At 44.4% G+C, this 25,337-nt stretch overlaps 1 protein-coding gene across 1 annotated transcript; it reads left to right on the forward strand.

The window, feature by feature from the left end:
- The first annotated feature begins 8,162 nt into the window (after nucleotides 1-8,162).
- Nucleotides 8,163-24,381, forward strand: Smim23 (small integral membrane protein 23). The gene is made up of 4 exons (XM_012950254.1): nucleotides 8,163-8,252; nucleotides 23,157-23,208; nucleotides 23,388-23,455; nucleotides 24,169-24,381. Exons 1-4 carry the CDS (start codon nucleotides 8,163-8,165, stop codon nucleotides 24,379-24,381), a joined length of 423 nt encoding a protein of 140 aa, XP_012805708.1.
- The last annotated feature ends 956 nt before the right edge of the window (nucleotides 24,382-25,337 follow it).

A 25,337-nucleotide genomic window follows, 5' to 3' on the forward strand; every position in this document is an offset into this window, starting at 1 on the left:
TTTTCTGGGACCAAATACTTGACCAGAAGAAATTTAAGGCAGCAAAGGTTGATTCGGGCTTACTGTTCAAGGTCCCTGTCTATTGTGGCAGTGGTTTGAGGCAGCTGGTCATATCCCGTCCACAGTGGGGAAGCAGAGAGTAACAAATACAGATGTTCAGGCTGCTCTCTCCTTTTTATCCAGTCCAGGACCCCAGCCTATGGAATAGGGCCGCCCTCAGTCAAGGTGGGTCTTCCTGCCTCAATTAACCTAATCAAGACAATCCTTCAAAGGCAGGCCCAGAAACTCGTTTTCTAGGGGATTCTAAATCATGTCAGGTTGGCAATTCATATAAACCATCATAAGCTATAAAATTTACAAAATACCGGGCTGGAGAGATGGCTTAGCGGTTAAGCGCTTGCCTGTGAAGCCTAAGGACCCTGGTTCGAGCCTCAGTTCCCCAGGTCCCACGTTAGACATATGCACAAGGGGGCGCACGCGTCTAGAGTTTGTTTGCAGTGGCTGGAAGCCCTGGCGCGCCCATTCTCTCTCTCTCCCTCTATCTGTCTTTCTCTCTATGTCTGCCGCTCTCAAATAAATAAATAAAAAATGAACAAAAAAAAATTTTTTTTTAAATTTCTAAAAAAAAAATTTACAAAATACCAATTATAAAGACAATCTAAACAGGGAAATAGATATTATATTCATGGACTGAAGATCTGAATCATAAAGATGTCGATTCTTCTCAGGCCTATAGGTGTGGTGCAATTCCTGGTATAATGTCACCTAGCAAAACTTCTTTGTAGGTAAAGATTAGCTCTGGGCTGGAGAAATGGCTTAGCGGTCAAGCACTGGACTGTGAAGCCTAAGGACCCCAGTTCGAGGCTCGGTTCCCCAGGACCCACGTTAGCCAGATGCACAAGGAGGCGCACGCGTCTGGAGTTCGTTTGCAGTGGCCGAAGGCCCTGGTGCGCCCATTCTCTCTCTCTCTCTGTCTCTTTCTCTGTCTGTCACTCTCAAATAAATAAATAAAAATAAACTAAAAAAAAAAAAGAGTAGTTTCTTCTAAAGTTTATATAAAAAAGGCACAGGACCTAAAAGATCTGAAATGATCTTAACAAGGAAGAACACAGGGGGAAAATTACTGTAATTCACATTAAAGCTTAGTGCATAGCTATGGTAATCAAGACTGTTGTATTGATGCAAAACATAGATCAATGAAACAGGTTAAAAAACCCAGAAATAGACCCATTCCAATGCATTCAACTGATTTTTTTGGGTTTTTTTATTTTACTTATTCATTTGCAAGCAGGGAGAGACAGACACAGAGAGAAAAAGAATGGGCATGCCAGAGCCACCATCCATCACAAGCTCCAGACACTTGCCACTTTGTGCCTCTGGCTCTACATGGGCACTGGGGAATCGAGCCTAGGTTGTTAGGCTTTGCACACAAGTGCCTTAATGGCTGAGCCATCTCTCCAGCCCTTCAAATGATTTTTGACAAAAGTGAAAAAGCAATGCAAAGGAGAAAGGGTGGGCACCCTTTCCAACAAATGGTGCTGGGGCAACTAGGCAGCCTTAGCAAATAAAAGGAAAAAGGAATTTTCATCTAAACTTCACACCTTACACAAAATTAATTTCCAAATAAACCACTGAACCATAGACTAGAATTTAACTGAGAAAACTATAAGACTTAAAAAAAAAAAAAAAGAAAGAAAGAAAGAAAAGCAGTAAGAGGGCTGGAGAGACAGTTTGCCTAAGGACCCAGGTTTGATTCTTCAGTATCCTTATAAACCAGATGCACAAGGTGGCTCATGCATCTGGAGTTCATTTGCAGTAGCTAGAGGGCCTGGCACACCCATTCTCTCTTTCTGTCTGCTTATTTCTCTCTCAAATAAATAAATAAGTAAAAATATTTTTTAAAATAACAGTAAGAAAAGAGTTCTTAGACTTGAGCTGGTGTGGTGGTACACACATTTAGTCCCAGTAATTGGATGGCAGAGATAGGAGGATCACTGTTAGTTTGAGGCCAGCCTTGTGCTACAGAGTAAATGTGAGGTCAGCTTCACCTAGAGTGAGATCCTACCTTGAAAAGAATTTTTTAAAAAAGAGATCTTAGGCTGGAGAGATTACCTAGTGGTTAAGGCACTTGCCTGCAAAGCCAAAGGACCCAGGTTCGATTCCTCAGTACTCACATGAAGCCAGATGCACAGGGTGGTGCATGTACCTGGAGTTCATTTGCAGTGGCTCAGGCCCTGACATGCCCCTTCTCTCTCTCTCTCCCTCTCTCTCTCTCTCCCTCTCTCTCTCTCATAAATAAAATTTAAAATATTTTTAAAAAGAGTTCTTAGGGCTAGAGAGATGGTTCAGTGGTTAAGGCACTCACTTGCAAAACCTAACAACCTGGGTTCGATTCCCCAGTACCTATGTAAAACCAGATGCACAAAGTAGCACATGCATCTGGAGTTCATTTTCAGTGTCTGGGATCCCTGGTGTGCCCATTCTGTCTATCTCTCTGCTTGCAAATATATATATATATATATATATATATATATATATATATATATATATATATATATATATATATATATATTTATATATATATATATATGTATGTATATATATATTATTTTTTTAAAAAAAGGTTTTTTAAAAAAAGACTTCTTAGACTTAACATGAAACGCTCAATTCTGAAAAGAAAAAAACAAATACAGTTGGACCTCAACAAAAAGTTAAAATGATAAAAAAAAAAAAAAGTTAAAATGTTTTGTCTGAAGAAACTCATGGGAAGGGCTGGAAGGACAGTTAAGCAGTAAAGGCACTTGCCTGCAAAGCCTAAGGACCCAGAATCCATGTAAGCCAGATGCACAGGGTGGCACATGCATCTGGAGTTCATCTGTAGGGGCTAGGGGCCCTGGCGCACCCATCTCTCCCTATCTGTCCCTCTCTCACTCTCTCTATAAATAATAATTTATAAAAATTCATGTAAAGAGAGTAAAAAGATAGAGGATACATGCTCCTCTGAATAACCCTTAACCCATAGTCATGCATAGAATTCTAAGTAAATTCAATGGATCTCCTAAGGAAGACTAAGACATCAACATAGGAGGGAACTAGCTGGAAAGGAGGAGCTCAGCAGGAGTGGAAGGGGAACATGAGTATAAATAAATTATACACAGGTATAAAATTGTCAATTTTTTTAAAAATAATGGGCTATTAACTTGGAGAAAATATTAGTACAATATATATCCAAATAAGGATTAGAAGCTAGAATATACAAAGCACTCACAACACTCAACTGTAGAAAAACCAGTCCTACTAGAAAATGGGAAAAAGAGAGTCTGGGAAGGTCTGGAAAGATTGCTTAGTGGTTGAGCCTGGAAGAGATCATTCTCAACAAACTTACCCAATCACAGAAAAAAAAAAAAATCGCCACATAGTCTCACTCATCTACAGCACCTAACCTGAATCTACCCAAGATACCTTACATACCCAGCAAGCATCTCATGGACTAGACACTAGGATGGATGGGGAAGGAGAGGAGGGCATCGAAGGGGTGGGAAACACTAATCTAGACCCAAACAGCAATGGTACCATAAAATTCTACTTCCTAAAAGGCAGACCAAATGGCTGAACCTTCACCAGGCCCTTACAGGAAACACCTGAACCACAAGACACTGGAGAGTGTAGGATCAAGTCTAGCCTAAATCTTCTACGTCTTCCCTCCCTCCCTCTCCCTCTCCCTCTCCCTCTCCCTCTCCCTCTCCCTCTCCCTCTCCCTCTCCCTCTCCCTCTCTTCTCTCTAACTCTTGTATATGTTATCTTTTTCCTCATTTTCTTAGTGGGCACTGACCTGTAACTCCCAGTACCAGCATGGGGCTATCATCCACAATGAGCTTTTGATCAGAGAAACCTACAAGGTTCCCTAAAAGAATGACAGATTTCTGTCAGAGGATTTGATGACCCACCAAAGGTTAGTGGCAAGACCCTACTGCTGAAGACACCATATGCAATTGACACATAAAATGGAATGGCATGGATGGAAGCCAGGAGAGAGTCAGTCCCCAGACAGTCAGAGAGAGAGAAAGAATGGGCGCCCCAGGGCTTCCAGCCACTGCAAACAAACTCCAGACGCATGCGCCCCCTTGTGCATCTGGCTAATGTGGGTCCTGGGGAATCAAGCCTCGAACCAGGGTCCTTATGCTTCACAGGCAAGCACTTAACCACTAAGCCATCTCTCCAGCCCTGAACAATAGTTTTTAAAAAAACTGTAAAAGTGTTTCTCAGAATGGCTGTACCATTATAGATGACTACCAGAATGTATGTGGGTTCAGTTTCTCCTTATCCTCAGGAACATTCAGTATTTCTGTTTATTGACCTTTTTTTTGTTGTTTGTTTTTTTGAGGCAGGGTCTCAACCTAACCCAAGTTGACCTGGAATTCACTATGTAGAGTTTCAGGCTAGCCTACCTCAGCCTCTTGAGTGCTGAGATTAAAGGCGTGTACATGGTGTTCCTGTTTTTGTGTTTTTTTAATATTTAAAAAACTTATTTGAGAGAGAAAGAAAGGCAGATAGAGAGAGAAAGAATGGATTCACCAGGGCCTTTAGCTACTGCAAATGAACTCTAGATGCATGTACTACCTTGCGCATCTGGCTTAAGTGGGCACTGGCGAATCAAACCTGGGTCCTTAGGCTTTGCAGGCAATATCTTTAACTGCTAAGCCATCTCTCTTGCCTATGTTCATGTTTTTATTGTAGCTATTTTGATAGGTAATCTTCCATTTTCCTGATAGATAATGATTTGAACATTTTTCCATGTGATTATTTTTAGTTAAATAGCTATTCATATGTTTTTGTCCATTTTCTTCAAACTAATTTATTTGCCCGTGTGTGTGTGTGTGTGTGTGTGTGTGTGTGTGTGTGTCTTTACAACCACTGGGTGTGTACCAGAAACTCTTTCTGCTACAAATGCTGTCCATTGAACCCAGGCCTTCAGGCTTTGTAAGCTAACACCTTTAACCACTGAGCAATCTCTCCAAACCCTCTTTTTATTTATGTATTTGAGAGAGAGAGAAAGAGAGAGAGAGAGAGGGAGAGAATGGGCGTGCCAGGGCCTTCAGTCACTGCAAATGAACTCCAGTTACGTGCGCCCCTTGTGTGCACGTGTGACATTGTGCACTTGTGTCACTGTGAGCCTGGCTTATGTGGGACCTTGAAATTTGAACATGAGTTCTTAGGCTTTGTGGGCAAACCTTAACCACTAAGCAATGTTTTTTTTAATTAGTTTTCTATTCAGCAAATACAGACAGTTTGGTACCATTATTAGGCTCATCTATGTCCTACACCCTCCCCATTGGCCCTTCCTTGTTGAGGTATATGGGTCGTGCATTGTGGAGTTAGCCCACAGTTATTGGTACGATAAATGTCTCTGCATATCATGACCAATTTGGCTCTGACATTCTTTCTGCCCCCTCTTCCACAAAATTTCCCTGAGCCATGTTGGGTTCATTTTTGGTCTGCTTCAGTGATGAGGTGTTGGGGACCTCTGAGGCTCTGGCTCTCTGATTTGGTAGGAGTTGATTTTTCTCTGTGTTGATCTCCTTCCCCCTTGTGCTGGTACCCGGTTCATCAGGAAAACAGCACCCTTGCTTGTTTCACCAATTTTCCTTAGTTTCAGCTGGAGCCCTTTTGAGGTATGATGGGGTGGCTCTCTCCTTAGGATCTGCATCTATCAGAAAAAGAGAAGCAGATTCTCCACCAGAGAGTAAGTTAGCACCAGGATAAATGAGATAACCCTTACTTTTTTTGTAGAAAATTTAATAGGTGTAGGCCCTCTTGTAGCCCATGATTGATAGTAGCTTGATAATGGAGAGTGGGCTTATGTTTGGATATGGTTCTGACTTGTTTCCCAGCTCCAGCTATGGGTCCTGTACCACTGAGGGGATTGCTTTGGGATGCTGTCCTCAGGACGTGAAGTGGCTGGTTCATTCATGACCTCACAGCAGCTGTCATTATCTACACAACATTGGGCCTACCAACATTTCTACATGCATGCAGCAGGAGGGGGAAAAGACATAGAAATAGAAGAAGGGCAGGGGGTGGTGGTGCACGCCTTTAACCCAAGCACTCAGGAGGCAGAGGTAGGATGATTGCTATGAGTGCAAGGCCAATGCAGGTCAGCCTAGGCTACAGTGAGACCCTACCTGGGAAAAGCCCTCCCTCTCCCTTCCCCAAAAATAAATAGAAGAAGGACTAGTTGGTTGGAAAGAAGAAGGGGTTCAGTGGAAGGGAGTAGAGAGACAAAAGAAAGTAATGGGAGGGGATTGTGACCAAAATACATTGTTCATGTATGAAAATTGTCAATATAAATGTTAAAAGTAAAGCTAATATGAATATTCTCATGTGTTTTTTTTTGTTTAAACCTAAGTTTCTATTTTCTAGGATGAATATCTAAGAGTACAGCTATTGGCTAATAGAGTAATTGCATGTTTACTTATTTATTAAGTAGAAACTTTGGATCATCATTCCCCTCCTCCCTGCCTGCCCCCATTCCACTGAGCGCCCCCTTAGTAGGTGCTGCAGTCTGGGTCACATTGCTGGTAGAAATCACCCAACCAAGAGCAGCTTCTGGGAAAAAGAGGTTTATTTTGGCTTACAGGCTCGAGGGGAAGCTTCACGATGGCAGGGGGAAATGATGGCATGAGCAGACGGTGGACATCATTCAACATAAGGTGGACCACAGCAACAGGAGGGTATGCCAAACACTGGCATGGGGAAACTGGCTATAACACCCATAAGCCCGCCCCCAACAATACACTCTCTCCAGGAGGCACTAATTCCCAAATATCCATCAGCTGGGAACCTAGCATTCAGAACACCTAAGTTTATGGGGGACACCTGAATCAAACCACCACATTCTGCCCCGGGCCCCCATAAACTGATATCCGTACATCATGTAAAATAGAATGCTTTCAGTCTGACTTTAAAAGTCCCCATAGTTTTATCAATCACAATGATGTTCATACATTCCCATAGCCCAAGATCTTTTAACTGAGCCATAATACCAAAAGTCAAGAATATTTTTAAATGACATACTAAACATGTACAGACAGTTTATTAATATTGTCCCTGAATACACTGTAGCAGCCATTTACGTCACTGTTTCCATCAAATTAGAGACTGTCAGTAATCTAGAAATGATTTCAAATATACAGGATATGTGTAAGTTACATGAAAGTCCTATGCTAAATTTATACAAGGGGCTTAAGCATCCCTGGATTTTGATATCTGTGTGTTTTGGGAGTTCTGCATTTGAGTAGGGACAGGTAACAAACATCCTTACAGACAGGAGCCAAACTGCACGTGCCTGGCCTTTCCTGCTTCCTCGTCTCTGTTCAATGACATAATTATTAAAAAATTAAACACACATACAAATACACACACAAGTAAAAGAAGGGAAGCCTGAGTAAAATTGGTAGATTCTACCAGCATCTTGATTGTGGCGCCACCCTACCATGACACAAGATGGTACCACAGGGAGAAAATTGGGGAAAAGGTGAACAGATCTGTCTACATTATTTCTCACAGCTGCATGGGAATATTCCTACAGTGATCTCTGTAAGTTTTTCAACTAAAAACATATTTTATTGGTTCTGTATTTTTTTTAAATTTTTTATTTATTTATTTGAGAGCGACAGACACAGAGAGAAAGACAGATGGAGGGAGAGAGAGAGAATGGGCGCGCCAGGGCTTCCAGCCACTGCAAACGAACTCCAGACGCGTGCACCCTCTTGTGCATGTGGCTAACGTGGGACCTGGGGAACCGAGCCTCGAACCGGGGTCCTTAGGCTTCACAGGCAAGCGCTTAACCGCTAAGCCATCTCTCCAGCCCATGGTTCTGTATTTTAAAATGCACATTGTGATACAAACTTAAATATATGGAAGATATCAGGGAAAAAAACACCTAAAAGCATAATGTTTAACACATTTCTTTCTGTTCTTTGTTTGCTACATCTATGTGGGGGGAGGGGTAATGTGGTGGTGAGAAGGTGGGGTTTCACCAGCTCCTACCTTCTATGACATCAGAACTCATGCAGATCCGGTGGCCAGAGGTGGGGAGGAGAGGTGTCCATCTGCCTGTCCACTGAGAACACCTCCATCCCCGCCCCCAGGCAGACGGAGACATGGCAATCCAACAGATGGGGAGCGGGGGCCAGGCAGCAGCCGAGCCGTTTGAACAGAGAAGGGAAGGCCAGTGCGAGGACAGGAAGCAGGTGAGGGCGGGCGCACGCCGTTTGCTTCGCGTCTAAGCGCCGGGGCCACTTCGCACAGACAGTGAAGACCTCAAGGTCAGGATGGGGCTTCCCACCTAAGGCTCCCTGCAACCCTTCCCCCTCCCCCCCCCCCCCCCCGGGAAGCCATCGTAGGCATCTCCTCCCCAAGCCCGTACCCTCACCCTCTCATTTCATTTTCAGTCTTCAGTGCTGTCAGCACGCGGTATGAATGTTCTAGCAGGCCTGGTCTTCAGTTTCCTGCCAAGTCCCTTAGTGCCTGGGACAGTGCACGGTGCACGGCAGAGAATGAAGGGACGCATGGATGGATGGACGCATGGATGGATAGGTGGATGGGTGGATGCATAAGTGGGTGCCAATAAGGAGAGCAATCCAGCTGGATCAGAGGGCTCCTGTGGGATTTGTTCCCATGGCTGAAATTCACTCGCATCGGGTTTTGTCAAAGCCAAAAAGCATTCTCCATGCTCAGCATAGCCTGGTTCTCCCACCCGCTCTGGGTTTCATGACCTGTGGGGTTCTTCAGAGGCAACACCGTTCTCAGAAAGGTCAAAAGGGCGCTCGTTATGCAGCTGGGACCTATCAGGACCTGAAGCCAGGTCCACGTGATTCCCGAAGCCTGGCTCCACCGCCCCCAGGGGGAGAAGAGAGAAGCTGGGGAGAAGGGGTCTGAGCGCTCAGCTGCCCCCCTGTGAGATGGACGGGGTGCGATTCTATTGAGGATAAGCCATTGGAGGGCTTAAAGCAGGGCAATGAATGACTCATCTACAAATTTCTTCCCTTCTCATTCATTTGCTTCCATTCTCATTCATTTGTTTCCATTCCCATTCATTTACTGGACCCAGGCCAAGAGCTTCCTGTGGACTAGACCTCATGGCACATGATTGGGGTGTTGGGGGGGCGCTGCCCGGAGTCCTTCCTGCTGCAGCTTTTCCTGAAAAAGTTCCCCGAACCCCAAGCTCCAGGAATGTTGCTTCTAGGAAAACCATAAAGAATTCTGTGGTTTGGGGAACGCCGGATACCCTCATCCCCCCCTGGGGGATTTACACTGCTCTCCTTAAGGACGGGGCTGAGTCCCACAGGAATCTTAGCAACGCATTCGACTTTGGTTCCCAAAGCAACTAATTGGCCCACAGAGTCCCATGTCTAATAATTGAAATAGATGAATATAAAATTGAAGTAAATGAAATATAAAATATATACATTTCAAGTCCAGTTTTACAGGTAAACTGAGGCCCACGGCGGGGGTGGGGGGGACTGATTCAGCTCAGGTCACAGAAATAGAATGAAGATTCTCTCTCTCTCTCTCTCAAATAAATAAGTAAAACATTAAAAGAAATAGTACAAAGGGAAAGAGAAAAACTTAGATCTAGTCATGTTTCTGTTTTTGCCTCCACTGAACACAAAACAAACGGAGCAGGAGCATGCTGGGAAGGAAACCAACCTGTAAAGCACATAGATAGGGGAGTAATTAAACAGAAGAGCCCCAGGCACCAGGCGCTCAGCACCTCCAAAGGACTGGACAGTCCTCTGTGTCTTCCTTGAAGATTCCTGGGCTGGGGAGATGGCTCCGTGGGTAGCGCTATGCACACATGAGGACCTGAGTTCACATCCTCAGCACCCACCCTGATCATGGCAGCACCTACCAGTAATCCCAGCCCTGGAGAGACAAAGACAGGCAGATTCCCAGGGCAAGATGGCCAGCCAGACTAGCTAAAGCAATAATCTCTGGGTTCTTCTCTCCTCTCCTCTTCACTCTCTCTCTCTCTCTGTGCTTGCAAATAAATAACTAGATAATATTAAATTTAAAAAAGTGCATGCCACTACACTCTGCTTAATTTAAAAAAAAAAAAAAACTGAGGACATCAAAAGAGATGGGTGAGCGGCCATGGTGGTGCATGTCTTTAATCAGGAGGCAGAGGTAGGATCAGATTGCTGTAAATTCAAGGTCAGCCTGGGACTACAGAGTGCCAGGTCAGCCTGGGCTAGAGTGAGATGCCACCTTGGGAAAAAATTAAAGTTTGTTTTTTTTTTAAGGGATGAAGGGGTAGCTCAGTGGTAGAACATCTGCCTGACAAGCGTAAGACCCTAGGTTTGATCCTTACCACTACAAATAAATAATCGAAGATAGATGGATAGATAGATAGATAGATAGATAGATGATAGATAATTAAGGTACTCAGGAGGCTGAGGCGAGGGAAACACTTGAACCCAGTCATTCTGTTGCAGCCTGAACATAAAACACTACCCCCCAAAAATAATATCAATAGTAGAATCAAGTTGATAGCTACCCATCAACTAGCTTAACTGAAATGTACAAACTATGCAACATACAAAATTGACTCAATAAGAAATGGGAAATATGAATACTTATAGGCCCAGAGTTTTTCCCAATAAATTATAGCAGTCATTTGAGGCTAAAAACGATGCCACTCTTCCATAAATTATTCACAAAATAGAAGAGAGAAGGGAGGGTGTGGTGGCACACATCTTAATTCCAACACTCAGGAGGCAGAGGTAGGAGGACCCTTGTGAGTTTGAGGCCAGCCTGGGATTACACAGTGAATTCTAGGTCAGCCTGGACTCGAGTAAGACGCTACCTCTAAAAACCAAAAAAAAAAAAAAGAAAAGAAAAGAAAGAAGAGGAGGAGGAAGAGGGGAAAATTCTGAACAACTCATTTTAAAGTGCTAATGTGTCCTTGATTCAATAATTTGACAAACATAGGGGGAAAACATCTCTCATGAAAACAGAAAAGAAGCCAGACATGGTGGCGCATGCCTTTAATCCCAGCACTCGGGAGGCAGAGGTAGGAGGATCGTGGTGAGTTTGAGGCCACCCTGAGACTACATAGTGAATTCCAGGTCAGCCTGAGCTAGAGTGAGAGCCTACCTCAAAAAAAACAAAAAAGAAAAGAAAAGGCCACACAGTAGTAACACGTCAGATCAGCATAGCTCGCTCTCTGTATCTGCAGGTTCCACTTCTGAGGATTTAACCTGTGGATCCAAAACACATGCCCCCCCCCCAAGGTAACATGCAAATGAAAAGGGGGTGGTACAAAGGGGTTAGGGATATTGAGGAAATGAGGTAGGGAGGAGAATCAACTAACACAAATTGTGTTTGGAAATTCCATAATGATACCCAAAACTTTATATGCTAACTAATTTTCAATTAAAATTAAAACATTATGAGCCAGAGAGATGGCTTAGCAGTTAAAGGCACACTTGCCTGTAAAGCTTAAGGACCCAGGCTCGACTCCCCAGTGCCCACATAAGCCAGATGCAAAGGTGACACATGCTTCTGGAGTTTGCAGTGGCTAGGGGCCTTGATGCACCTATTCTCCCTCTCCCCCCTCAATAAATAAATCAATTAATTAAAGAGCGCTGGATGGGTGGCTCAGCAGTTAAAGGCACTTGCTTGCAAAGCCTGATTCACTTCCCCAGTACCTACATAAAGCCAGATGCTCAAAGTGGTGCATGTGTCTGGAGTTTATTTACAGTGGCAAGAGGCCTGGATGCACCCATATTCTCTCTCTCTCTCCTTGCAAATAAATAAATAAAAATATTTTTTAAATATTTAAAAGATAGGGCTGTCAAAATGGCTCAGTGATAAAAGGTACTTGCTTGCAGAGCCAGCCATCTCCAGTTTGACTCCCCAGTCCCCCCATAAAGCCAGATATGAAGTGTCGCTTCTCAGTCCGACCAGCAGAAAGAAACGAGGCCACACAACGTTCTTCTCAAAGCAGTTTATTCAGGAACCTTTTCCGCATGCAAAGAAAGAAAAAAATGAACCCCGAGCCCTTCCCAGTCCATCCTTAAATCCCTAGCCTGCACCACTCAGAGTCTGCCGCGTAAGTCTCTTCAATAGGCTCACGTCAGCACAACGTCAGATGGTCTGATCTTGCATAGCAATGAGTCTGCGCAGTGCGCACCGTGGACATGGCTATTCAGGGGTGTATAAGGAAGTCAGGTGCAAATCATAGGACTTGGCAGCCGTCCCGGGCGCCATCTTGGAATGGCTGCCACACCCGCTCCCTACAATTCCCCTTTTTTTTTTTAAATTATTTATTTATTCATTTGAGAGCAACAGACACAGAGAGAAAGACAGATAGAGGGAGAGAGAGAGAATGGGCGCACCAGGGCTTCCACCTCTGCAAACAAACTCCAGACGTGTGCAACCCCTTGTGCATCTGGCTAACGTGGGACCTGGGGAACTGAGCCTCGAACTGGGGTCCTTAGGCTTCACAGGCAAGCGCTTAACCGCTAAGCCATCTCTCCAGCCCCAATTCCCCCTTTTTTTTATTGTTTATGGCAGAGAGAATGCCTGTCTTAGGTTGCCCCCGTGACAATGCTCCTTAACCCGTCATGGGGAGTCAAACAGCATTGGTTTAATCCCTGTCTTAGGTTGGTAGCACGTCCAGGGAGTCTTACCCGTCTTTGACTACTTCTCTAGCATGCCAAGCCACACTTGAAGAGATTGTCCCATCTCCATCACTGCAAATGCTTGTATAAGCAAGGCTTGATTCTTTTGTTGACGAACTCTCATGTTACATATGCACCAGAACGCTAGGCAACTGGTGAGGAGCAGGCATAGGGCTAACCCCCCCCCCCCAGTCTAGGCCATTCCTTCAGATGAGACATTGCTTGAAGAATCCAATTGGTTAATCCCAAAGGTAGAGAGGCATCCACTCTGGTTGAATTTATGTGGACAATGGACTGTCGCAGTTCCCTCAGCTTGGTATCCAGCTCATGAGACCAATTACCTGTAAGATAGCTAGAAAGCTCTCGGGAAAGATTACCAGCAGCACTTGCATTATGGAAAGGAACAGAGGTTACACACAATCCTGGATAACGCCATTGGCACCCTAGCTGCGCTAACTCCATCAGCCTCTGCAAAAGGGAGCCCACCTGGGCTGTGCAGGAATACTCGTATTGCCCTTGGCAACAAAAGCAGGCCAAACTCCACACATCCAAGTTGTATTTGCCTGAGTGGGGTTTTTAAAGGGCGAATCAAACTAAGCTCCAGTTTGATTATACAATCGAACACATGAGCTATCATGAGAAATATTAGTCACTAATTGAAAACACAAAACCCCCTTCAACTGTAATGTCAGAGGATCTTGCACCGGAGCAACCTCTCCATCCCAAGGTAAATAAGGCAACTGTAAGGAAGTATTGCTAACAAAAAATCTAGGAAAACTTGTGTAGAATGTATCAAAGGAATAGGCTTAGGAAACACTGACAATATACCCCATCATAATTCATCACTCTTTATCATGGGAAGCATCCACATCAGCAGGAGCACTTTCATGGCTAGCATGATCAAAATCTTCAGACTGCACAACTCTGGTAAGTCACTCTGGAACCCAAATCGGCTGTCGTTGATCCTGGGGAAACACACAAACAGAACCTCTCACCCAGACCAACACGGGATCTGGGCCATTCCAGCAGCCTGTCAACACATCTTTCCACATTACCCTTCCTTTATTGGAGGAATCGGGATCGGGATCAGCATGACAATCAGCAGCAGAGCGCCCCTGCTTATCTTCGGTCAAAAAATTTAGGGTAAAAAGGGCAATAACTAATCTTTCCCTTGGTGTACGGCCCGAGGCAATTCCCCCTCTTTGTTTAAAAAGACATTCTTTCAGGGTGTGATGAGCTCGCTCAATAATTCCTTGTCCTTGGGGATTGTAAGGCAATCCATGATTAAGATGAACTCCCATCATTTTACAAAAGGATATAAAAGAGGCAGAAGTATATGCAGGCCCGTTATCAGTTTTTAATTCTTTAGGCATGCCCCAAGCACTCCAAGCTTTAAAACAATGTGTAATAACATGTCGTGCCTTCTCTCCTGAATGCAGGGAGGCGAACATAGCACCTGAAGCAGTATCTATAGAAACATGAATATATTTTAACTTCCCAAATTCAGACAAATGGGTTACATCCATTTGCCACACATGTAGAGGGTGCAAACCTCGAGGATTGACCCCTACACTTACTTGTGGTAAAAATGGAGCACAGGACCGGCATGATTTAATGATGTCTCGCTTCCGCACGAGAAATACCAAAGCGTGAAGACAGGGTCTTAGAATTTACATGAAACTGTGTATGAAAATTTCGGGCCAAATCAACGGAAGAAGAGGCTAAGAAAACCATACAGGCCTTGGAAGCTTTATCCACTGCATCATTTCCTTCAGCCAAAGGTCCTGGCAATCCAGTATGAGCACGAATATGTTGTACAAAAAAGGGTGACATCCTATTCCAAATTAGTATTTGTAGTTTGGCAAGCAACTCTCCAATAATAGATTTCAAATTAATCTTTCCTACTATTTCCAGGGATTTAAGAATATTTACAACATATTGACTATCAGATATTAAATTGAAGGGATTATGAAATAGTAATTACTATTTGCAATTTAATAACTTGAGGTGAGGCTGGAGGGAACTCTACTACAACTGGCTGAGATCCATTAACCATATATGCTCCACATCCTGTTTTTGAACCATCAGTAAAAATGACAGGACACTCTGCCAATGGATCCACACGAGTAACACGAGGAAAAACCACAGGATGCATACTAACCAATTATAAAATAGGATCTTTTGGAAAATGATTATCTATAAGACCATTAAAAGAACATCTTAAAACTGCCCAATCATCCACGGTTGCTGACAACACTTCAACCTGAGCTGAAGTATAAGGAACAAACAAAATTTCTGGTTGAGTTCCAAAATATTGGATACATTGTTGTATACCCATCATGGCCAGCTGGGCTACAGCTGTTGGGTAATGAGTAAGTGTTTTTGCTGGTGAAATCTTAGGATGCACCCAAAATAGGGGGGCCCCTTGCCATAACACTCCTGTAGGCTGACATTCAGTTTGTAAAATGCACAATACTATGGCCTTAGCTTCATCTCTACGCCTAAGGGCAGCCTTTTGTATACTCTTTTCCACTAACTGCAAAGCTGCTCGAGCTGCATCAGTAAGTTGTCTTGGGCAATTTAAATCTGAATCACCTGGCAGGATATCATATAATGGTTGCAGTTGTTTATTGGTCAGAGAAAGATAAGGCCTAACCCATTGAATATCCCCTAATAATTTTTGAAAATCATTGAAGGTGCGCAGTCCATCTGTACGAATTTGAACCTTCTGAGGAGTTACTTGTTCTGGTGTTATTCTAGTTTCTAAATAATTTACTACAGAATCCTTTTGCACCTTTTTGGGGGCTACAACCAAATGTTTCCTTTTTAATTGTAAAATAACAAAACTATAAGTTTCATCAAGCATTACTTCCGTGAAGGCAGCTATAAGAATATCATCCATGTCATGGTAACATTTAGCCTTGGGGAATTTTTCTCTAACGTCTTTTAAAGCATCATCAACATATAACTGACACATGGTAGGGCTATTTGCCATTCCCTGTGGCAAAACAACCCATTCATATCTTTTATCAGGTTCTGCATGATTCAAAGGAACCGTAAAGGCAAATCTTACTGTATCCTTTTGATGCAATGGAATGGAAAAGAAACAATCTTTAATATCCAAGACTATTACGGGCCATTGCCTAGGTAACACAGAAGGTAATGGTAATCCTCTCTGCACTGGTCCCATGACTATCATTTGTTTATTAATTTCTCTTAAATCATGTAAGAGCCTCCACTTTCTTGACTTTTTCTTTATGACAAAAATTGGAGTATTCCAGGGTGATGTGGATGGCTGCAAATGTCCTAATAATAGTTGCTCTTGCACCAGGCCTTGCACTGCTTGTCATTTCTCTGAGGGGAGTGGCCACTGAGGAACCCACACGGGGTCCTCAGATCTACCACATAGGCAGCAGTAATGCCATAGGCTCGAACCCCTTCAGCTGACCTTTGAGTAATTTTCCAATCAAGTGGCTCATGATAGCGGTTACCTTGGGCATCCTGAAATACAGGAAAACACTGAGCTCGTAGCTCCCTCCAAACCTCGGGGTGCAAACTCCATCCTGAAACTCCATTAGGAGCGTACGGAGGCGGACGCGGCAGTCCTGGCACTGAAGGTTCTACTTTTAGTTTCACTCTTCCTAAACTTTCAGCTATGCTTTCAAGCTCGTCTTCAGAGACCTCCTCATCGGCAGAACTCTCAGCAGCCTCAGATCTCTGCGACCGCTCCTCCCTTAACTGCTCCAACGCCTCTGTGCCCTTTTCTAGTTCCGCTCCGCAGCCCTCCTCATCCTCTATACAATTCCTAACTAGCTCCCAGACTGGCAGCACCCCGGTCAGCAGTATGCCCTGCTCTTCAGCAAACTTTCAATCCTTCCCTAGCTTCTCCCAACTGGGTGCCCAAAGACGTCCTGATACTGAAAACCAGGGCGCAACTTCATCAACCGCCCCTAAAAATTTCTCAACAGTAGCTTTCTTTTTTTTTTTTAAAGATCAAGGTCATGGTTTTTTATTTTATATTTATTTATTGGAGAGAAAGAATGAGAGAGAAAGAAGCAGGTAGAATGGGCACACCAGGGCCTCCAACCACTGCAGACAAACTCCTCATGCGTGGGCCACCTTGTGCATCTGGCTTATGTGGGTTCTGGGGAATTGAACCTGGGTCCTTAGGCTTCTCGGGCAAGTGCCTTAACTGCTCAGCCATCTCTTCAGCCCTCTCAACAGTACTTTCTTAAGGCCAACTCCTTTCGCTTTTAAAAGACTTCGGAGGGCCTGACTGACTGAACTGGCAGAAGATGTATTTCCCATAGTGCTTGTGCAACTTGTCCCTCAATCGGGAACCTTAGTGTCTCTTGCCGAGATCTTGCCCTCGTCCCACTTACCTGGGAACTTACCAGCTAGCTGCCCTGACTGCGAAGAGTTCTGAACGTCCCCGTACGGGCCACCACTTGTCGCTTCTCAGTCCGACCAGCAGAAAGGAACGAGGCCACACAACGCTCTTCTCAAAGCAGTTTATTCAGGAACCTTCTCCGCATGCAAAGAAAGAAAACAATGAACCCTGAGCCCTTCCCAGTCCGTCCTTAAATCCCTAGCCTGCACCACTCAGAGTCTGCCGCGTAAGTCTCTTCACGTCAGCACAGCGTCAGATGGTCTGATCTTGCATAGCAACGAGTCTGCGCAGTGCGCACCGCCGACGCGGCTATCCAGGGGTGCATGAGGAAGTCAGGCGCAGATCATAGGACTTGGCAGCCGTCCCGGGCGCCATCTTGGAATGGCTGCCACCCCCGCTCCCTACAATGAAGTGGCACATGTGGGCTGGAGAGATGGCTTGGCAGTTAGGTGTGTATCCTTCGCAAGCAAGAAGGCCTGAGGAGGCCTCAGACTGCCCAAGTTCGTATCTCCAGATCCCACTTAAAACAGCCAGACGTGGGCACACACACCCATAATCCCAGTCCCACAGGGGAGCAGAGACCTGAGAATCAATGGAGTCGTGTGAACTCCTGAAACAGTAAAAAGAGACTCCGGCTCCAAAAACAAGACCAGGCAGAAGAGCATCAGAGTGGGACACCAGACCTTCCACTCTGGCCACAGCAACCCCTTGCGGCTAGGACACACACATATGCACACACACCACATACATAAAACACATTACATACACACACATATGACACAAACACACCACATTATTCACACATCACATCATACACATTACACATACATCACATTACACACACATGCACACGCGTATACACACACCACATACACAAGCATTATGCACAGCCAGACGTGGTGGCGCATGCCTTTAATCCCACTCGGGAGGCAGAAGTAGGAGGATCACTGTGAGTTCGAGACCACCCTGATACTACATAGTGAATTTCAGGTCAGCCTTGACTAGAGTGAGACCCTACCTCAAAAAAAAAAATTATATACATACCACATCACACACACACCACATTATACACATACCATATCATACACATACATACACACAAGCAAAAAAAAAAAAAAAAGTCATATCCAGGCGTGGTGGCGCACGCCTTTAATCCCAGCACTCGGGAGGCAGAGGTAGGAGGATCGCCGTGAGTTCAAGGCCACCCTGAGACTCCATAGTGAATTCCAGGTCAGCCTGGGCTAGAGTGAGACCCTGCCTCGAAAACAAAGGTGGCACACGCATCTGGAGTTCATTTGTAGCAGCCATGGTGTGCGCACACATACACATATATGCATACATACATACATATGTAAATAAATATAAATAGAAAACAAGTTAAAGATAAAAATATTATCCTCCAAACATTCTATTATTGCTCACATGCACATTATAAGTAGAACTACAGTGTTGCACGGATACTGAGCTTGTACATACTTTCTATTAGCATCATCCTCTAAGCAGTACAGTTTAGAAACTTTTTTAAAATTTATTTTTTTATTAGCTAGAGACATACTTAGTATGAAAACAACACATGGTGCTGCCCTCCTTTCCCTCACCTCTACCCCTTTTCCAAAATGCCCTCCTCAACAGGGCTGCAGGTCGTCCCCATGGGGATTGTGGGTCATGCATTGTGGGGGCAGCAGTCAGTTATGGGGAAGAGGCAATGTCTCTGTGCGTAACGTCCCAACTTGTGGCTCTAACAACCTTTCCACCCCCTCTTCTGCACCAACACTGTTCAGGGAGTATAGAAGCTCTCTATATGACATTTACATTGTACTCTAGAGATTTAACATGGACAGTAACTGGGCGAGCTGGTATACGCCTTGAATCCCGGTTCTCAGGAAGCTGCAACAGGGAGTTTGATGTCAGCCTGGGGATACAGAGTGAGTTCTATCTAGTTCAGCCTGGGCTAAAGTGAGACGCTACCTTGAAACAAACAAATAAACAAAACAAGTAACTGTACAGGAGGGTAGGCTGGGCGAGTTCACAGTATGTCCATCAGCACCTACATGTGCGTGTAACACACACACACACACACACACACACACACACACAGGGTTGATGTCTCATGAACAGAGTTTCCTGAAGGAATCCAAGGTTGGACCAATATTCAAAAGTCAACTCATGCTACTTACCACACACACAAAAAAGATGTTTACATGTTCTCAGTAACTTGACACTCATTTATGCCAAATTTCTTTCTTTTTTTTGTAATTTTCATTTTATTTAGATTTGAGAAAGAGAGGCAGAGAGAGAATGGGTGCACCAGGGCCTCTGGACACTGCAACACATGCGGCCCCTTCTGCATCTGGCTTACGTGGGTCCTGGGGAATTGAACCTGGGTACTTAGGCTTCGCAGGCAAGCACCTTATCCATTAAGCCATCTCTCCAGCCCTCATGCCCAATTTCAGGGAGAACTAGAAACAGAAGCAAACTTCTACCACCTGATAAAATATGTTAACAAAACTTCTACAATAGCCAGGAGTGATGGCTCACACCTTTAATCCCAGCACTCAGGAAGCTGAGGTAGGAGGATCTCACATCACTTGTGAGTTCAAGGCCAGCCTGACACTGCATGGTGAATTCCAGTCAGCATAGGCTAGTGCAAGACCCTACCTGGAAAAAATAAAACACAAAACTTCTACAATAAATGCTATAGCTGATGCTGAAAAAAAAGCCTCTTTCCTTCCTTCCTGCCCATGGAACAATATGAAGGCATTTGAGTGTCAGTTTTACTCACTAGTGGGTAGTTCTAATCAGTGTAACAAGCCTGGGCAGGAAAGGCTGCAACCCTGTCTTCTGGTACTGGCAGTTGAAGCCCATACCATGTTCATGAGTCACAGGATAAATATTTTTAAGACCTTGTTTACCAAACTTACCTAGGGATTCATTGTAGCAGTAATCAAAATGCCAGCAGCTTTGTTTGTTTGTTTTTTTCAAAATAGAAGATAACTAAAGACACAAGAAAATGCAAACATTTTCCTATAGATAAATCAAATTTGAAAAAATACAGTAAAGATTGCCAAGTGACAGTAATCTAGACACTGTTCATTATGCTTGATAATCATATGAAACAGAATAGTGACGGTGGACAGAATCGTGCCCCCCAAAATGTATGCCCTAACCCCAAAGTGACTACCTTTGCACATAAAGCCTCTAAGGGGTGATTAAGGACAGGTTCCTAGTCAATAGGACTTGTGGTGTCCTTATAAGATGTAGAAATTGGCCGGGCGTGGGGGCACACGCCTTTAATCCCAGCACTTGGGAGGCAGAGGTAGGAGGATCACTGTGAGTTCCAGGCCAGCCTGAGAGTTCATATTAAATTCCAGGACAGCCTAGGCTAGAATGAGACCCTACTTTGAAAAACTTAATTAATTAATTAAGTAAAAAGTACAAAAGATGTTGAAACTGGAAAGACATAAAAGCCACAGGAAAGGTCCACGGGAGGACCTAGTAAGGAGAGAGTCCACACCAACTCCAACACTACCTAATCTTGGACTTGGTGCCTCCAGAACTGCTAGAAAAATCCACTTCTGTTGTCTAAAGTATCCACTTTGAAATGTTCTGCTGAGTCAGTGCTAGGAGAGGCAGACAAACAAGATTAAGTATTGATACAAAGACAGATATGACACAATGATAGGTAAGGCAACATCAGGAAACAGATATGCTTTTGACAAAGTCATCAACAGTTTAATAAGGAAAAATAAGATTTCCCAGTACCCACAGAAAGCCAGATGTACAAAGTGATGGCATGCATCTGGAGTTTGTTTGCAGTAGCTGGAGGCCCTGGTGCACCCATTATCTCTGTCTCTCTTCTATCTCTCTCTGCTTGCAAATAAATAAGAATATTTTAAATAATAATAATAATTGTATGGAGCTGGGAAAATGGTTTAGTGGTCAAAGGCAATTGTTTGCAAAGCCTGCCACCCTGGGTTCATTTCTCCAACACCCACTTAAAGCTGGATGCAAAGTGGGGGATGTATCTGTGATCCCAATGCCCTGTGATGAGGAGAGGCCAAACCAGAAGAATGTAAGCTCTCAGGCCAGCTAGTCTGAAGTTCCTTTGCAGTCTGGCAGCGCATTTGCAGTGGCAAGACATCCTGTGTCAAAGAAGGTGGAGCACAGGCACCTCAGAGTTGTCCTCTGACCTCCACATGTGTGCTATGTACGTGCGCACGCACACACACACACAAAGAAATGAACAAGGAGATGGAGAGATAGCCTAGTGATTAAGGTGTTTACCTGTGAAACCTAAGGACCCAGATTTGATTCCCCCAAAACCCACATAAGCCAGATATACAAGGTGGTGCATGTATCTGGAGTTTGTTTACAGTGGCATGCCAATTCTCTCTCTCTCTCTCTTTTTCTCTCTCTCTCTTTCTCTCAAATAAATAAATTAAATTAAAAATCATGGGCTAGAGAGATGACTTAGTGGCTAAGTGCTTGTTTGTGAAGCCTAAGGACTCCCATTCATGGCTAGATTCCCTAGGATCCATGTTAGCCAGATACACAAGGGGTGCACACATCTGGAGTTCATTTGCAGTGGCTGGAAGCACTGGCATGCCCATTCTCTCTCCCTCTCTTTCTCTCTCTCTTTCTCTCTCCCTATTTCTCTGTCACTCTCAAATAAATAAATAATAATAAAAATTTAAATCGTTAATAAACATTTTAAAAATAATTGTAGAACAACTGGGTAGGAACATCAAAATGTCAATCTTGGGCTGGAGATATGGCTTAGTGGTTAAGGCACTTGCCTGTGAAACCTAAGGACCCATGTTTGACTCTCTAGATCCCATGTTAGCCAGATGCACAAAGGTGAGGCAAGCGCAAGGTCGCATGTGCCCACTAGGTGGCACAAGCATCTAGAGTTCAATTTCAGTGGCTGAGGGCCTGGTGTGCCAACTCTCTCTCTTTCTGTGCCAATCCTCTCTCTCTCTCTCTCTCCCTCCCTCTCTATGTCTCTCTGAAATAAAAAATAAAAAAAATTATTTAAAAATGCCAATCTTTATTTAATTTTATATACAAAAATTCATTAAAAGTACACTTATGTGTATAACTATAAAAGCTAACATAATAAAATATCTAAAAGGAAACAGGAGAAAACCACAACCTTGAAATAGGTAAGCTTTTAGACTTGACACAAAAATCATAACCACAAATGGAAAATATTTGACAAAGTGTACTTCATCAAACTGAAACTTTATTTTAGTTTCAAAAGATACTGATAAAGAAATAAAGACAAGCTACAGACTTAGAGAAAATATTCTCAGTACAAACACGGATCCAACAACTTTATGCAACTTAATGAAAAGACAAGTGGTCCAATAAAAAGTGAGGGGCTGATGCCAGGCATGGTGGCGCATGCCTTTAATCCCAGCACTCAGGATGCAGAGGTAGGAGGATCGCGATGAGTTCGAGGCCACCCTGAGACTACATAGTGAATTCCAGGTCAGCCTGGGCCAGAGTGAGACCCTACCTCGAAAAACCAAAAAAAAAAAAAAAAAAAAAAAAAAAAAAAGTAAGGGGCTGAAGAGATGGCTTAGTGGTGAAGGCACTTGCCTGCAAAGCCAGAGGACACAGGTTTGATTCCCCAGGACCCACATAAGCCAGATGCACAAGGTGGCACACGCATCTGAAGTTTGTGTCCAGCAGCTGGAGGCCCTAGTGTGCCCATTCTCTCTCTCTCTCTCTCTCTCTCTTCCTTAAATAAAATAGACAAATAAACAAATAAAAAGAAATTTATTTTTAAGTGAGCAAAACACGGGTTGGAGAGAGAGCTTAGGAGTCAAAGGTGCTTGCTTGCAAAGCTTGATGGCTCAGGTTCAATTCCCCAGTACCAGTGTAAAACCAGATACACAAAGTGGCACATGCGTCTATAGTTCCTTTGCAGTGGCAGGGGGCCATGACATGCCCATACTCTCTCTCTCTTTCAAATCAATTAATTGATTAATTAATTTTAAAAGATGCTAATTAAGAATCATCATACCTGCGGCCTAGAATTCATCTTCCTGTTCCCATCCCTCCTCTTCCTCTTCCAGACCCTGCTGGCCTTGTTGATCTTGGTGCTGTACCTGGGCACAGGGATATCAGGTGAGCGTTCCGGAATCGGAGAAGGAAGGGAGCAAGTCTCCCTCAGTGAGGTGGGAGTGGAGATAGATCTCTATGAGGCGCTCCCGCGACTTGCCCACTCCTATTTCCCCTTCCTACATGCTGGTTTCTACTGTTGCTCCCTTGCTCTTGTTAAGCCGTGGTGTTTGTGTCTGTCCCAGGGAGCAGACCCGAGGTGTCAGAAAGGATTAAGGACTGCACCTACCCGCAGAACCCCGTGGCATCCCAGGTAAAGGATTCAGAAATGTGCAAGGGGAATACCGAGGTGTGGGAACCCAGGAAAGCTTCTCAGAAGAGGTGTTATTGGCAAGCTAGTTGGGGAAGGAGCCACAGGAGCTGACCAGGTGGACAAGGCAGGGACAAGTACTCCAGGTAGCATGAACAACATGTGCAAAGGCCCAGGGAACTTTTTAAAAAATATATTTTTTATTTTTATTTGTTTATTTATTTGACAGAGAAAGAGGGAGAGAGAAAAAATGGGCACACCAGGACCTCCAGCCACTGCAAACAAACTCCAGACGCATGTGCCCACCCCCTTCTGCATCTGGCTAATGTGGGTCCTAGAGAATCGAACCTGGGTCCTTTGGCTTTGCAGGCAAATGCCTTAACTACCAAGCTATCCCTCCAGCCCCTCGGGGAACTTTTTAAAAATATATATTTTTATTTGTTTATTTCTTGAAGAGGGGGAGGGAGTGAGAGAGGAAGAGATAGAGAAAGAACGGGTGTGCCAGGGCCTCCAGCAACTGCAAATGAACTCCAGGCTCACGCACCACCTGTGTATCTGGCTTACATGGGTACTGGGGAATCGAACCTGGGTCCTTAGGCTTCACAGGCAAGTGCCTTAACCACTTAAGCCATCTCTCCAGCCCCCATGGGGAACTTTTTGAAAGCAGAAACCCATTTGAAAGATCTCAAGATATTGCTTTGGTGTGTGCCTTTCAGGCATTTGACTATCAGATCAATGGCCCTGCAGAAGGAGCGCTAAGAGCCCTCAGGAGCTGGTTGAAAATGAGCCTGCACGTTTTCTTGGAGAAGCTAGAGGAGGAAGTGCGGGAGCTGGAGCGGCTTGTGAGGGACCTGGAGTTCTGGCTGGATACTCTTCTGGGAGAGCCACATCCAGAGGAAGCCTGCTTCACTCACAAAACCCACCTGTGAAGTCCGTGTGCCAAGGCCTGGCGAGTGGAGGGGGTGGTCAGGGTGAGCTCTGACCAAGGTCAAGGGCAGACAGGCAAGAAAATAAAGTGATCAACAAGTGAACCAAAAGAAAGGGGTGAGGGGGCTGGAGAGATTGCTCAGGGGTCAGGATGTTTTCCCATAAAGCCTTAACCACCCGAGTTTGATTCCCCAGTACCCACGTAAAAAGCCAGATGTACCAAGTGGCACATATGTCTGGAGTCCATTTGCAGTAGCTAAAGGTTTTGGTGTGCCCATTTTCTCTCTCTCTCTCTCTCTCTCTCTCTCTCTCTCTCTCTCTCTCTCTCTATTTCTCAGGTGTGGTGGCACATGGCTTTAATCCCAGAACATGGGAGGCAGAGGTAGGAGGATAGGAGGATCATCCTGAGTTTGAGGCCAGCCTGAGACTACATAGTGAATTCCAGGTCAGCCTGGGGTAGATAGAGCTAGACTCTACCTCAGGAAAAAAAAAAAAAAAAAGTTCATGGCTGGTGTTCATGGTTACTGATAAAAACAGTCTGGTCCACAGCTGTGACTCACTGGAACCATTACAGGCTTCCAAGCCATCTGTGAGTTCAAGACTCTTCTCTTCCACTTACCTAAAACAGTGTGCAACTTTCCTTAACCACTTTGAGATTTACGGTTCCTCATTTATTAAAAAAAAAAAAAAAAAAAAAAAGCCAGGTGTGGTGGTGCACACTTTTTTTTTGTTTGTTTGTTTGTTTTTGGTTTTTTTTTGTTTTTCGAGGTAGGGTCTCACTCTGGCTCAGGCTGACCTGGAATTCACTATGTAGTCTCAGGGTGGCCTCGAACTCATGGTGATCCTCCTACCTCTGCCTCCCGAGTGCTGGGATTAAAGGCGTGCGCCACCACGCCCGGCTGGCGCACACTTTTAATCCCAGCATTCGGGAGGCAGAGGTAGGAGGATCACACCATGA

The sequence above is a fragment of the Jaculus jaculus genome, chromosome 6 (genome assembly GCF_020740685.1).
Source record: "Jaculus jaculus isolate mJacJac1 chromosome 6, mJacJac1.mat.Y.cur, whole genome shotgun sequence".
NCBI classification, from domain to species: domain Eukaryota; kingdom Metazoa; phylum Chordata; class Mammalia; order Rodentia; family Dipodidae; genus Jaculus; species Jaculus jaculus.